Source organism: Dreissena polymorpha, chromosome 13, assembly GCF_020536995.1.
Source record: "Dreissena polymorpha isolate Duluth1 chromosome 13, UMN_Dpol_1.0, whole genome shotgun sequence".
Classification (NCBI taxonomy): Eukaryota; Metazoa; Mollusca; class Bivalvia; order Myida; family Dreissenidae; genus Dreissena; species Dreissena polymorpha.
This window is the reverse complement of record NC_068367.1, coordinates 23,951,465-23,966,624: the sequence shown is the minus strand read 5'-3', so window position 1 is coordinate 23,966,624 and position 15,160 is coordinate 23,951,465. Positions and strand designations below refer to the sequence as shown.

The following is a 15,160-nucleotide window of genomic DNA, read 5'->3' as shown; positions in this document are numbered from 1 at the left end:
TTTGGTTCATATAAAAAAAAAGCTGACATTTATTCCGGCGTGTTTTTGGACTTGAGATTATATATTTAGCTTTACAAAAAGTTGCTTAATGCAATTGCTATAATTGATTGTAACATCATAAACGATAATGGTATGGTTAGGTTGCTTGGAGTTTTTGTTGAAAATATTTCCAATACGCACATTTATTTGTTTGTTGTAACACTATATTGATAAGATAAAAAGGCGATGAACTCATTGTATGTAAACAAAAGACATGGACGTAAAAAAGGATTTTTCAAGATTGTTTATTCCTACATATTGTCAATCCTTGATTATGATTACTAAGTATGTGTATTTATTGCTGCTTTACTATTTAACGTAATCATAGGAAGTTCTGAAAAAGACTTTAAAGTGTGATATCTGCAACATATTCATTGTCAATATAAGATAAATTTGCTTAATGTCTTAAATGTATAGGTAGATACCGAAAGAATTGTTAAATATTTCTTAAAACTAAATCAAACTATACAAGGAAAGTGTACCGTGATACTGTCATTAATATGCCAATATTACAAATTGGAATAATGATTAGTTACTTGTAATATGTAAAAATATCGACATGTATGAAACACATTTAACTTAATTAGATTAGTACAAAATATTTTCATTTTTTTGCCGAATATCTTTCAATACGGCCCTTGATTTCGTGTTCCCACATCACGGTTCGCGGTGATTACGTGTTAATTGGTGTTGTTTTACTGATTGATTGTTCCGCCCTCGATACAAACATTTCATTATGTGTACTTTGACATTTAATTAATAATTAAATAAAAAAGATAGAGTTATTAAGTACTGGTTGATTGGTTGACATAACCACTGTGCTTGTCATTCTTGTAAACAAATTTATTATACACATTTCTTTTAAATTGCTGATTGATATAATCTGCGTTGTCATCATCATCTAATCTGGATATCGTCTATATAAGGCGTCTTTATTTCAGTCTAAGGCACATGCAAGTCTGTGCATACCACCGAAGACACAAGCATGTTCAATATTGCTGTCGTGCTGGGTCTGTGCTGTATTGCAGTCACTCAAGGTTTGTTCGGCATTTTACTAGCTGCTCATTTATTCACGAATTGTTCTATCACTTACTTACAAATCGTTCAATGATTTTCTCACTAATTGTTGTATCACTTTCTTACAAATCGTTATATAAATTTCTTAAGAATTTTATCACGTACTTACAAATCGTTCTATCATTTATTCACGCATTGTTCTTTCACTTACTAACAAATCATTATATCGTTTGATTGTTTCTTACTTTCAAATTACTCAAGAATTGTTGTATTGTTTTTATGTAAAAAAAATATGAAAATGTATTTGCATGATACAAACCAGATAGATATCGGACGATATTTTATTATATTTTATCAAGTGATCATCGCATCGATATATGGCTTGTGTTGTTTCGAACAAGTATATTTTGTATAATGTATTGTTTTACATAAATTAAAAAAAACACATACACCCACTTTTGTTTTTAATATTTCTGCTGATGGTACACATTTATTTTTATAGTCGATATATAAAAATATTAAGTAGCATTGCGATTTTAAATCCTCTTTTCATTCAAACGGTTGCATACGAGTATTTTAATATGCATTAATGTCCAATTAACAAACAATTAAACAATATTAATAGTTAACCCATTTATGCATAGCGTCTAGAAAAAAGGCCTTGGCAAACAACTGAGACCTAGATGAGATGCCACATGATGCGGCGTCTCATCAAGGTCTGCGCTGTTTGCTTAAAGGAATTTCTGTAAGAAATATTCTTAATATAGAAATAAATATACTAGACATCCCTAATTTTGGAAACAAATTGATCCAATTTAGAAGGATGGGAGAGTCCACAAGGCATAAATGGGTTAAGTATGATGTAAGTCAAATTGGTTTTGATTGATGCTAAGTTCATGGCGTCCAGATAACCATTTGCAACGTTGAGAGCATTTCTTGTTAAGCAGATACACGGCAACCAGAGAGTTAGAAATAATGAAACTCAAGAAACGGAAATTCTCGCTAGTTTTTCATTGAAGGCACATAACCAATAACCTACATACGATAAACCAACAAGGCATACACGAATTATTAAAGATGGTGTCATCGCATTGAAACTTTTAATGCAAAGCAAATAATAATGCGGTCGATTATTGGTTTATAGTTAATTTATTAACAATAGTTAAATGTTTCATATCCACTTATCCACTTTGATTATTTGTATTGTTTTCAGGTTTTCGATGGCCACCACCGTGCAAAAAGCCACCCTGTAAGCATGGGTACGGTTATGGCGGCGGCGGCATGGGCGGTGGGATTGGCGGCGGCTGGGGCGGTGGTATTGGCGGCGGCATCGGCGGTGGTATTGGCGGCGGCATCGGCGGAGGTATCGGTGGTGGAATGGGCGGTGGGTATGGCGGTGGGTATGGCGGTGGGTATGGCGGTGGGTATGGCGGAGGCGACTACGATGATATGGACGAAGGATACGGCGGGGGAATAATGGGCGGCATGGGAGGATATTCCGGGGGTACGACATAAATGGCTTATTATTGAATACACGATTAATATGGAAATATTTACTCAATGTATACGAACGTCTTAGAATACCACTACAATTTAATGAGCAAACGCTTTTTGTTCGACGTCTATAGTAACAAACAGAATACGATGACGAGGTAAAGTAAGGCAAAATAATACTATGATGCACTAAACACCATGTCTGACGTTTGACTTAATATTTTAGGTAATGCAAATCTTTTCAACCGATAGTTCCATAAAACATATGAGATAATAGGTCATCTTTACGACATACTGCTACATTGTACGTTAACCTTTCTATTGCAGGTGGTCTGTATGGCGGGTCTGGCGGTGGGTGGATGGGGTCTGGCGGCTCGTGGGGTGGGTCTGGCGGTGGGTGGATGGGGTCTGGCGGCTCGTGGGGTGGGTCTGGCGGTGGATGGGGAGGATCTGGCGGCGGGTGGGGTGGCTCGATCGGCAGAAGGTGTGAGTGTCGTAGGTTCTGCTACTTCAACGAGCGCCAAGTGGGCCGCTGCCAGAAATGGAACTGCAAGAAGTGCGTGTTATGCTGCAAGAACAGCAAATATTAAACGGGCTTCGCACTGACAAGGCTAGCTTTGAAGGTATTTCCAAACCTATCATTTGCATTCAATATTATTTTCGTATAAGTATCCAAATCTCTTGGAGTGTTATTAATTAAATCACATATTTTTCACGAAAAAGTATATCGGTTTCACAGGCGCATGCTGGGGTAAATATTAATAAATCCATCTATAGTGATAAACTATACACAAGGCAATTCACCCCCGTGTTAAAGTCTACGAAAATTGAATACTTTTTTGGTTATGGAACCTTGTGCATGATTTAACTTAATCGCTGTTTACGGGAACACATTTTTTTTTTGAATTTGATATATATCGTCCTTAAAAAGATCGTTCTCGGATTTAAAATATTGAACCAGGTTGAAATATTAGCAGATGGAAACTACACGAACATTGTCCGTAGCTTTTTCAAAAGGGGGAGTGAAGTTGTTTTTAAAAAAAAATACTTATAACATTGGGGATTTATTTGCTTAACAAACAAGCGCCAATAGCTTGGTTCTTTTTACCTTAGGCCATAAACAATCCAAAGGTCATCAAGGAATGGTAAACGACTTAATACACATCTGAACATTTAGAAGAACTACTCGTTAGATCTTCAAACGCAAACATGCTTCACTTAATGTCAATACCGTATTTTTTTCTTTAGATGAAGGGCGATGTCTGCACGGATAAAAAACGGCTGTACTAGATATGTTATATTTGGTTATCCGTATAATGTAATCGAGCATTCAAAAATAAAAATAAATTTACAATTGCATTGAAACTCGGTGTTGATTATTTGCTTACATGTGAGTGTGCGTATGTGCGTGTGTGCGTGTGTGCGTGTGTGTGTGTGTGTGTATGTGTGTGTGTGGGGGGGGGGTGCGTGCGTGCGTGCGTGTGTGTGCATTTTGAGGTTTATGAGGTCCTTTCCGCGACAGAGTCTGCATTATGTGTGAACCCGGAGTATGGCCAAGTACTCATACCTAATTTACTCATTAGACTCAAGAAAGTTGGGGCGAATTTCCAATTATAGCTGCAATTTCCAGCTGTTTTGTTGAAATACTTTTCAATTGTGTCGTGGTCTTATAAGGAAGCCGTTTTACTTGGAGGAAACCCAACTGGTCCGGTATGGTGACCACCAATCAAACTCACATGCTTCCGGTGTCGGGAATCGAACCCTGATCGTCTAGGTGAGAAACAAGTTTACGGACCACTTCGCTAGCCGGACATTTACTCATCAATACCGTTAATTGCACATTGTGTTCATATCATTCACGGCTTGCGTGTTTGTATGTTCGACATGTATATGTCTGTACGTAGTTATTAAAGGACATTTATCCACGAACGATCCACTGAATACACATAAGGGAATTTCAAAATGCATATCATCTGTGATCAAAAGAGAGTGAAAAGTCTTTATTCTTCCTACAACAACACATTTTATTTTTATGTGATGTGTTGGTTCTGTGTGAAGTGTTAGTACTGGGTCTTTTACATAAAAATGGGATTAATTGGGAATTTGTGTCTCAACTTACACACATTATATCATATTTTCCTTTCAACGATAAACAACGGCAACATTGTTTTTCATTACCGCAAATATTTCCATTTTTTTACTTTTAAGGACCATGGAATGTTTTCTTATGTAACATTAAATAACAGTTAAGAACAGAATATGTTGCTGAATCTGATTTCGTTGCAAAAATTTGCATTTAGTGATTGTTCATCAAGAACGTCTATTTAACAATGGGCAGCGTTCTTTTTCACCCGTTTAGTATTTTATTGGCATAATTGTAACTTAAATATTTGCAAACTCGGTCATTTCTTTATATACACGGATAATTCTTCATTTGTTTGGAAACTATTAAAAAAACATGGTATACACTTATTTTGTATGTCACTGTTATGATTGAATTTAATTTGATGGCTACTTATATTGGACAACTTCATTGAAAATGTCTTGTACTTCTTGCATATACTAGTTTTCGTTAAAAATAAACATTACCTATTTTATTTGTATCTTAGCATGCTATAAACTAATTTGCGCAGTATTAATGTTATTAAGTCATAAAATTAAATGCATTGAACTGGAACACATTGAATTGGTGTGTTTGTGTAAACATCTACATGTATCCAACGACTGCTCAAACACGAATCTTGTGGACGTGTTTTCCTTCATACGGTTGTGAGGAAGCGATATTTGTATAATGGAGAGTCTATTCGCGACGAAATCAGTTTGAGATCTGGAAAACCCACTTTTGATTTATTTTACAGAAGAAAATACGTACTTTTACTTTAACTAATTTTCAGTTGAGTCAGCATGGTGATCCGAGTTAGGCAGGATTTTTATCGTTGTTTGTATGCACTGTTAACTGACGTTGTCGACATCAGTCGACACATTCGTAAAAGTAATGGTACCATAATTACATAAAAGTCAAAACATATAAAAAAAGTGTACTAATGTTAAGTTTCATTTGTAAAGAAAGGTGTTTTATGCTTCAAAGCAAGGTATAATCATTTAAGTGTAGAAAATTTATATTTTATACGCGCAGTGAGGTATTTTTTTTATAAGACTGTTTGGTTGTGTTGTCTATAATGTAGAATAGTGATATCTACTCAAACTTGATCCTTTATACATATTTGTATACATACTGGGTACAGACTGTGCGATTTTTTTCTGCCGAGTATATATTGTGTACTTTGTATGTATTATACATACATGTATACATACTGGGTACTGAGTACATACTGTGCACTGTTTTCTGCCGAGTATATGTTGAGCACTTTTGATATGGTATGCATACATTGTACATGTATGCATACTGTGCTCTTTTTTACCGAGTATATATTATGTACTTTTATATATGTTTCAGTTTTGTAAATTGAGTTTATATTTCGTTCGTGTACATCAAATACAATTAAAATCTTCAAATGTTATATAAAGAAAATTTAAGAAATGTGAAAAACGAATGAACACAAATACAAATATACGAACCAAATCTTTATAAATGATTGGAAACCTAATCGAACAAGATACATCAAACAGAATCGTAGCATAAACGAAGGCTTAAAGTATGCAAACATTCTAAATAAAAAAAATCATATACATGTAGTTATATTGTAATGCCGACATCAATTCTCAAAACTTAAAGCACAGAAGAACCATTTCATTACCTCATAAATTAATAAGGTATGTATGTATTATAAAGCCCTCTAATTACGGGAATCTAAAGAGAAAAACATTATCATGATTATGGCAGTAACTGTTTTGTTAAATAAATGAACTTCTTAAAAAATAATCGTGGTTTAACGTAAAATGGTGACCATTTCACATTATAACAATACTGCAATAAACCAAAATATTACAATGATTACACCAGACTAATGGAGTTGTAGAACACAGGCTATGGTCAATTTCAAATCCAAACCATTGTTCTGCTTTCACAAACTTCAGCACACATGATGGTTTTTAGTCCTATTTCATGAACAGCTTTCAGGACACTAAAAGTTGATTTTCACACAAAACTTAATGTATTGATCTAAACGAATTTTACGTTTCTCCTTAAAATGACTTCAAAATGATTTTGCTTAACTGCAAATCTCAAAAGCATATCGTTTCCAAAGTCAGAAAACAGATACTGTTTACATCATGATACACGGGATGCACCGTAATTACTCTGAAATTTCGGACACTTAGAAATAATTAATTATTTTCGTGGCCGAAAATTAAGAAACGAAAATAATTAAAAAATACAGGTGTCCGAACAATAGAATCTCGTGTACTACTTATTATCATTTAATACCTTTTAAAATTTGCAACATGAATAATATGGTATGTTTTAGACAGTGTAGCCTTTTGATATTATTATTAATTGTCATTTACACTATGAATGGCACGTTCGAAATGACGATTTTGTTAATTTTTTATAATCTAATACAAACGCTCAACTTGTTTACCATTTTTTATTTCCTTTTCCAACATTGAATACAATAACAACATGTTATATTGGATACAAATCATTATTTATACATAATTCAGTCTTTCTTTAACAACGATCGCAATTTTGAGTGTGGTGTGGTTGTGTATTATATTTGTGTTAAATACTTAATGGATAGTAATATACATATTATATTTTCTCTACGAATATAAAACTTAAGTTAAATGGTTAATTATACCGTTCAACCATACGACTTTCGTCACGTTTATATGATTTTACGAAAGACAATGAATAATATAAATTGTACAATTATATGCAGAAGACATAAGCTCATGCATAATTTTGAATGACAAGTCTGAGACTCTGAATAAGTGCATATGAACATGCTAAGATGTATTATGAATAGTTAATAGAGTTAATGAATATGCATGATATGACGAAGTGGAACCTGTTTTCGCCTTACTGTCTGGCTGCGATGACGATTACAAGAGGGATGAAAACCGCCATTAGCAGGCATATTGGATGATGGCGACATACGATTCATTGGAAAAGGCAACGCTGAGACTTTTCAGCGGAAAATATAAATCAGCAAAAATAAGTGGACACTGACTTTATATGCATGTTCACATTTCAAAGTGACTATGGCATGGAAATACTTCATTTTTGGTGTAATGTTCATTGTATATTTTGGCAATATTGCTCTTTACATACACGCGCATTACCTTTAATCAAATATAATATAATTGAAAAAAAAAACTATTGATATAAAAAAATCCAACAATAAAACAAAAACATTATCAAACTCAAAGGAAAGTTGACATAGCTTAAACTAACTGCGCTAGATCATGGTAGGTCAGTAACTCTGTAATTCTATCTCTCTTATGACGTCGACATATAATTCTTAAAAAAGGTCTTATCAAACAGGCCACATACCATTCATAATTATTTTAATTTTATAATGCATAAACATTCCTCTTATTATTTACAGCGATTTTTGCCGTTATTTGATGACAATATTTGTTTCCTATTTAGATTATTGAAAGAAGTTATCCTCTTTTGGACACTTTGCGTTGAATAGTCTCTTTAAATGTGCCTTTTCACAGATTTTGTCATGTTATGAATTTTGTCATTGAATGCTTTATATTGATAAATGTAAACATTGGATCTAAAAAGCTCCAGTAAAAAAAATAAAGTAAATTAAAAAAAAAAAGAAAACAGCAACCCTCAGCAGGGCTCAAACCACTGACCCCTGGAGTCATGAAGTAAAAAGTCTACGACTTAGACCACTCAGCCATCCTTCCCCATACAATGAGAGATGTATTGTATACCCTATATAAGCAATCCTCGTAGTTTCACAAAATATAACAACAACAGAACTGTCCAAATTATTCAATCGTTTCGCGTTGCAACGCTTTATAATTTTCAGGTTTTTAAATCGTCAAAAAAATGCATATAATGGCTATTTTAGAGCATGGTAAATGTTCAGTATTACTGTTTCCTCACACATATCATAACTGCAACGAACATTTGCGAATCTGAAACAACTTTTTTTTCTCAATTGTTTCAATTTACCAAAACGCGAAAAGGCCCCTTTACCATAACCCGCAACAATGAATAGTATTATTTTTATGGAATTGTTGGAATTGCACTTAAGATGCCACATACTATTTTTGTTTAGAGATGAACGAGAATCGCTTTAGTGATTATCATTTGAATAATTTAGACTTATTCTGTTCATTTTTGTGGAAGCGGCGTATGCTTTTCTTAAGTTTTCAAGTAGTTCGGGAATTTGTTAGAGTGAATTTGTTAGTTTATGGGCAATTTGACCACATCTATCATAATAAAACATTATTATGAAGATGTTTAGTGTTTGAAACCTTTTATAAGTCATATTATAATGGTACAACTACTTTCATATTTCAAAACGGGAACTTATCGTAAAATGCATCTGAAACATTTGAAACATGTTGTCATGTGGCTGTATGTTTATATACTGCGAAGATACGAGAATGTTATGCTGAAGCTAGAACAATGATCTGCCGGAACTGTTTGAATTGTATTTTAAGCACATCAACGTGCAACTTTCAAGAAATGAATCAAGTGTTTGCGAACGAATCTCTTTTATTGTGTACTTGTGTACTTCTTTTTATATATTATTAAACAGTGCGATAACCTATGATGGGTTTTCGGATCATAATTCTTAAACAAGTTTACATATTTTTATCTTTAAATGTCAATTTAACACAAGTTAACATTTATCATATACATATGCAACATAAAGAGTATATTTGATGAATATGGTTGATAATCACGACTACTGCCGCGAGCGAAAATATTAATTTCCTCTAGATAAATACAAAATATTTGTTTGGTGACTTTTTGATATCATGTGATATCAAACGAGGCAGATATGGCGAAGGAAAAAGCGGTCTTTTCGAAACATTCAACTGTCCATTACATGTAGGGCATTGATCATATGACTGGAAAAGGACGAGAAATTCGGCTTTAAATAAACTTGAGATGTTTTAACAGTTACTTCAGTTTAATTAAAATAGTTTTGCAATCCAATGGAAAATATAAAATACACTATATGAACCTCCACAAATATTCAGGGCAAACACTTTATCAAATGCATAAAAACTGTATGTTTAAAGTAAAAGTAAAATTAACCTGACTTGCCAGAATGATATCCCAGGCTATGTAGTAATGTTCGCTACGTACATGTAAATATGCAGCAAATTAACTACATCCAAGCATAATTGAATAACTTTAAAAAAAATATTGTTTAGCAACAGTGAACATGACCACACACGCACCAATACATCGCATGGTAGATCAGCATTTACGCAACCTACACAAAAAGCCTATAACAATGTATCCATCTTAACTACATGTAATGAGCAGAACGTGTTTATCTATTAGAGTCATTGCCTGCATGACTCTTGGTCAAGTATCATAGATAAAGACAAGTAACACATTCAGTGAATTTTGATTTAATATGTGAACATATACAACCCAACGTTGCAAGGAACTAGCAACATTTGAATAAATTTTAAGATTAAACAAAATGTGTTTGTGAAACACTATGTCTCCTCCTCATATATCTGACCTTCGACCTTGAAGGATGACCTTGATCTTGACGTACACCACTTAAAATGTGCAGCTCCGTGAGATTCACATGCATGCCAAATATCAAGTTCAATATTGCAATAGTTATGACCAATGTTAAAGGGGCCTTTTCACAGATTTTGGCATTTTTTTTTAACTTATTCATTAAATGCTTTATATTGATACATGTAAACATTGGATCATAAAAGCTCCAGTAAAAAATCAAGAAAAAAATTTAAAAAAGGAAAAGAACATTGCCCGGAGCAGGTTTCGAACCAGTGACCCCTGGAGTCCTGCCAGAGTCTTGAAGTAAAAACGCTTTAGCCTACTGAGCTATTCCGCCGAGTACACACTCTTGACGTATTTTATACCTTATATAAGCAATCTTCGTAGTTTCACAAAATTTAACGACAAAAACAGAACTCTCCAAATTATTCAATCGTTTCGCGTTGCAACGCTTTATAATTTTGAGGTTTTAAAATCGTCAAAAGATGCATATAATGGCTATATTAGAGCATGGTTAATGTTCAGTATTACTGTTTCCTCACAAATATCATAACTAAAACGAAAACTTACGAATCTGAAACAACTTTTTTCAATTTCGTCAATTTACCAAAGCGTGAAAAGATCCCTTTAAAGATTGACGCAAACAAACCAACAAACCGACAAACAAACCAACAAACAGACAGGGCAAAAACAATATGTCCCTAGTATAGACTGAGGGACATAAAAATGTAAAGCACACATAACAATTCATGACATTTAACCTTAACTTGTTTTGCTGACCTAAAAATAGGAGTAAAAGAAACATCATTTACAAATATGTTAAACATAATGTATTTTAGCTTTATAACTTCAAATGTCAGAGGCTTATTGCGTCGCTCTTTGAAACGTAGATAATAAAACATATATATTACCATTATTTGTGATCAGTCAAATTATTTTCCCTCAGTATAAAATGCAATATTATTATATAAATATTACACTCCATAGCGGTTAATACAAGCAATTCCAAGCCCGGACATTTTTAATGTCGATTAAGGCGTATATGTTTTAATATGTTTACGGTTAACTTTTCATTGTATCACCCTCTATGGGGTATGCTATTTTTTATTTTACTAAACCGAAGACACGGTATTTTGTGTAAGCCTTCCTCCTTTTCAATTCTTGTCATGGCGTTTACTGCTTTTTAATACATGTCATGTTAACAAGATGGGCTGTGATTAACGCGTATTTATATATTTGGTTTAAATCAGTATTAAACAAGGCGTACATGTGTATTATATTAACTACAACAAATAACAACCACGTATTTGCACATCTTATTTAATCTTTACACAGCGCGATAGATCTTTTCTAATCGTACATCCATACCGGAGTGATCCGTGGTGATCTCAGTAGATATTGTACAAGATATTGCACAAGAAAAACACGATGTTGTGACGATCAGTTGCGACATAAAAACAATCGGCTGTATTTATGTACTTCGGGAGCAAGATGACTCTCATCGAAAATACAACCTATTAAATCGTGAACAATATCCCAACCAGAGTCGTGTCGAATTGTTAGGGATTGCTTCAATTCTTGATAAACGTAGGGTATCATATCGCCTTTGTACAATAACGTACTTATCCGGGGTACCTGATCGTAATTATCGTATTGAATCGAAAATAACTTCGCCAAATTATTCGAAACACTCCGCCAGGACCGTGTGAAAAACATTTTACTCAAAGCTCGATCATTTAACTTCAAATTTATTAGATCATCAAATGATACTAAAAAAATCTAAAGAAGAGTACACAGAGAAACAGCTGATAAAAGCCGTTCATTAATTAAAAAAAACAACAACACAACAGTATCAATTGATTAAAAAAACAACCAGCATCAAATCTATTTACATATGGTCAATACAATTGATAATTAAACCCTAGGTGTGCTTTGACCAATGACGACCAGGATATACAACAAAGTTAGATAGAAAATGAGTGAACACTGTCACCTTAATACAATTAAATACAAAACACTGTGTTTGAAAGATTGTTTTTTATTTTTCGTTTTAGAACAGAACAAATAAATCGTGTTTGTAGTGCTTGATTATACATTTTATCTTTTGATATTTAAATCCAATAAGTGACTTAAACTAGCTGTAATGTCCGTGAATTCAACAGTTGAAAGAGCTTAGTGTAATTCAGGCCCAGTGATCAAAATAATGAAAATCAAACTGAAGCAAAGATGATCCAATAGGGTTACGTTGTCAAGAAGGGTTTCTTTTTTATCAGAGGGGGTACTCGAGTGATAGTCAAGATGGCGACGTCCATACAGAGACAGTTATTTTTCGCCGTTTTATACCCTTTATTACTTGGGTTTATTGTTCAAATGACGCCCAGTTTCCAGCCATGTCAGTACAAGGGTGATATACTTTTATTAAATAAAAGGTATACACCATTAAGTTGATAAAAAAATATAAATTAAAGTGCGGTTGAAAACAATTCATAAAATGTGTGTGCAAGAAATGAGTGATTAATGTCATACGTTTGTGTACGAGATTTGTATACGAGGTCAAGCTTCCTTAATCTTTATATATATATATATATATATATATATATATATATATATATATATATATATATATATATATATATATATTGTATTTGTTTGTATTATATTTGTATCGGCAATATATCACTTTTAATGAAAAATATACTATATAATGGCAATTATCAGTTATAGAACTGATACTTTGATTGTTTTGACTACTAATTCCACTACGCGACATTGTCATTGATAAACGCTTTCATGTATTCCTTTACGGTTATCATGATTAAATATTATATGACGATTATAATGACCTAAGTTACCTCATCTTTGTCTATTGACATAATTATGATTTATGATATAATAATACACATAGCCTATAATCAGACTCCGGGTTAGTGTTACATAGGGAGGAGACATCAATAGGACGAAGATTGGCGCACGTTACGTCATTTCTTACACAAGATCGAAACAGCATAAACTAGAATTACAAGTTTATTATTGATCATCGGTATCGGCCAATATCAATCAATCGCGGCTTTGTGAATATCAAATACGAAATATACACGACTATAACTACTTCATCTCTCGAGAAACGTGTTTGCTAATGGCCCATTGTGGTTTTAAGGCAATTATCAGACTGTATTCACTTGACTGTGAGCATCACATATGGCAAGGTACGGCTAACTGTCCCTAGCTCGTCACGCAGTAATCGATCTTGTCGGGTTGAATATTTTATGGCAGGAGTTTACGATATTGTCATGATTTATCGGTGATGATAAGATAAATTAAGCTATAAATGGCACAACCAAAGTTGGTGCTGATTTAATCAAGCTACAAAAAAGATTGAAAACATGTGATTAGGAATACACACACACATACATCGGTTATTTTACAAGAAACGTTTGCCGAAATATTACACATATTACATATGACTTAGCATGTGATATGTTTGTGGCTAGTTACTCTATTTACTTCAGATGAATTTGTACTTGATAATTATAAAGATACCGAAAGTAATAATTATTGTATCGATTTTAATGCGTTTTATGTATTTTGGTCGATAAAATGTTAAGAAGCATCGATTTCTGCTTGGTTGAAACTTAAATTAGAGTGATGCTTTAAATCAATTGCAGAATTATGAACACACATTTTTGTAAAAGGTTCATCACTCATTCAAGTTTTTCGAAAATCTGCTAAACTTTGTTGAAATGCAAAACGTGTTTTGCAGAGATCATGCACTGTTGCACTACTGTGCTTCAGGATGCCAAGGAAAGACTAGATGATCATTAAACTTATTTTAGCCACGTTTTGATTTGTCTTAAATAAGTACAACTACGATTAACGAATGTATTTTACTTTTGAACTATGCGATAATTCTTCCATAAATATACGTATAGATTGTATGAACCAAAGGGCGTTTGGCGATCACACTTTACACGTAGCACGCAACATCGGTTGTTTAATACCAAACAGAAACATCCCTTGTCCCAACACCCTCTTTTCGAGATTGCAAGACTAAATAATTTACGCTATTTTAAAATTTGAGTCTTGAATGAGAAGTCATGAATTTTTAATGCGAGAACGCAATTTCAATTTCGTGATTTCGTATCATAATCGTTCGGCATTCTGTAGTTATTTCGCGCCTTCCTACTTGTTCGTGCGCTTGTTATTCACATGGCGAAAGTGCGAAACACTTATTGCCCAATCGGGGCACCATTCTCTGTCAGCCGTGTCAGTAACCCCATAAAACTCCATCATGAATATGTGTTGATTTTCATTGATATTTTGTTACTATTTCATAACATGTATGAAACATGTGATATGAATAAATACTTGTGTAGAGGCAGAGATTAATTAATAAGGTATAGTTGTACATGTAAATGAAAACAATCGAATTTCTTATGAGGGAGAATGATACACAACTTTAAAGAAGCTTTGATTTTAAAACGAGACAAAAAGATCCAACACTTCTTCAAACGTGTTTAACCAATTGGTTGTGGAATACGAATTTTCTTCAGTGACAACACAATTGAAAATGCGTATTATTATCGACTGAATGATTCTTAATCGGAATATAAACCTCAAATGGTGTCGGCATATGTAACATTTTAGCTTTTAACGGAAATCCAATAAGTTGCGTTGATGCATCCATAATAACTAATATAAATATTTCATTATATTTGTGATACTGGTTAGAACATCAATGCGTTTACAAATCAATGAATACAACGCATATTATGATCAATAACACACGTTCATTCTTGAACGAAATCGGACGATTCGTTATAACAGTAATTTATAAAAGCAAACAATTAAGCGTTCAACATACTGAAAGTAAACATTAACGCCGTGAAATACGTCAGACTTTCTTGCTGAAACATTTGTACTTCATACATCTTATTCGATTTTTTAAAAACAGATGAACATTGTTAACAAACACGC

The 15,160-nt window shown here is 33.3% G+C and overlaps 1 protein-coding gene across 1 annotated transcript; it reads left to right on the top strand.

Annotated features, from left to right (window-relative positions):
- Nucleotides 1-946: 946 nt before the first annotated feature.
- LOC127855927 (uncharacterized) lies at nt 947-3,915 on the top strand. Its single transcript, XM_052391843.1, has 4 exons — nt 947-1,076; nt 2,270-2,560; nt 2,878-3,173; nt 3,799-3,915. The coding sequence occupies exons 1-3, from the start codon at nt 1,025-1,027 to the stop codon at nt 3,138-3,140; spliced, it is 606 nt and encodes a 201-aa protein (XP_052247803.1). The 5' UTR covers nt 947-1,024; the 3' UTR covers nt 3,141-3,173; nt 3,799-3,915.
- The last annotated feature ends 11,245 nt before the right edge of the window (nt 3,916-15,160 follow it).

Coding starts and splice junctions, on each gene's coding strand:
- LOC127855927 (XM_052391843.1), top strand. CDS start 1,025: ATGTTCAATATTGCTGTCGTGCTGGGTCTGTGCTGTATTGCAGTCACT. Junction 1,077..2,269: donor CTGTATTGCAGTCACTCAAG/GTTTGTTCGGCA, acceptor TATTGTTTTCAG/GTTTTCGATGGCCACCACCG. Junction 2,561..2,877: donor CATGGGAGGATATTCCGGGG/GTACGACATAAA, acceptor TTTCTATTGCAG/GTGGTCTGTATGGCGGGTCT.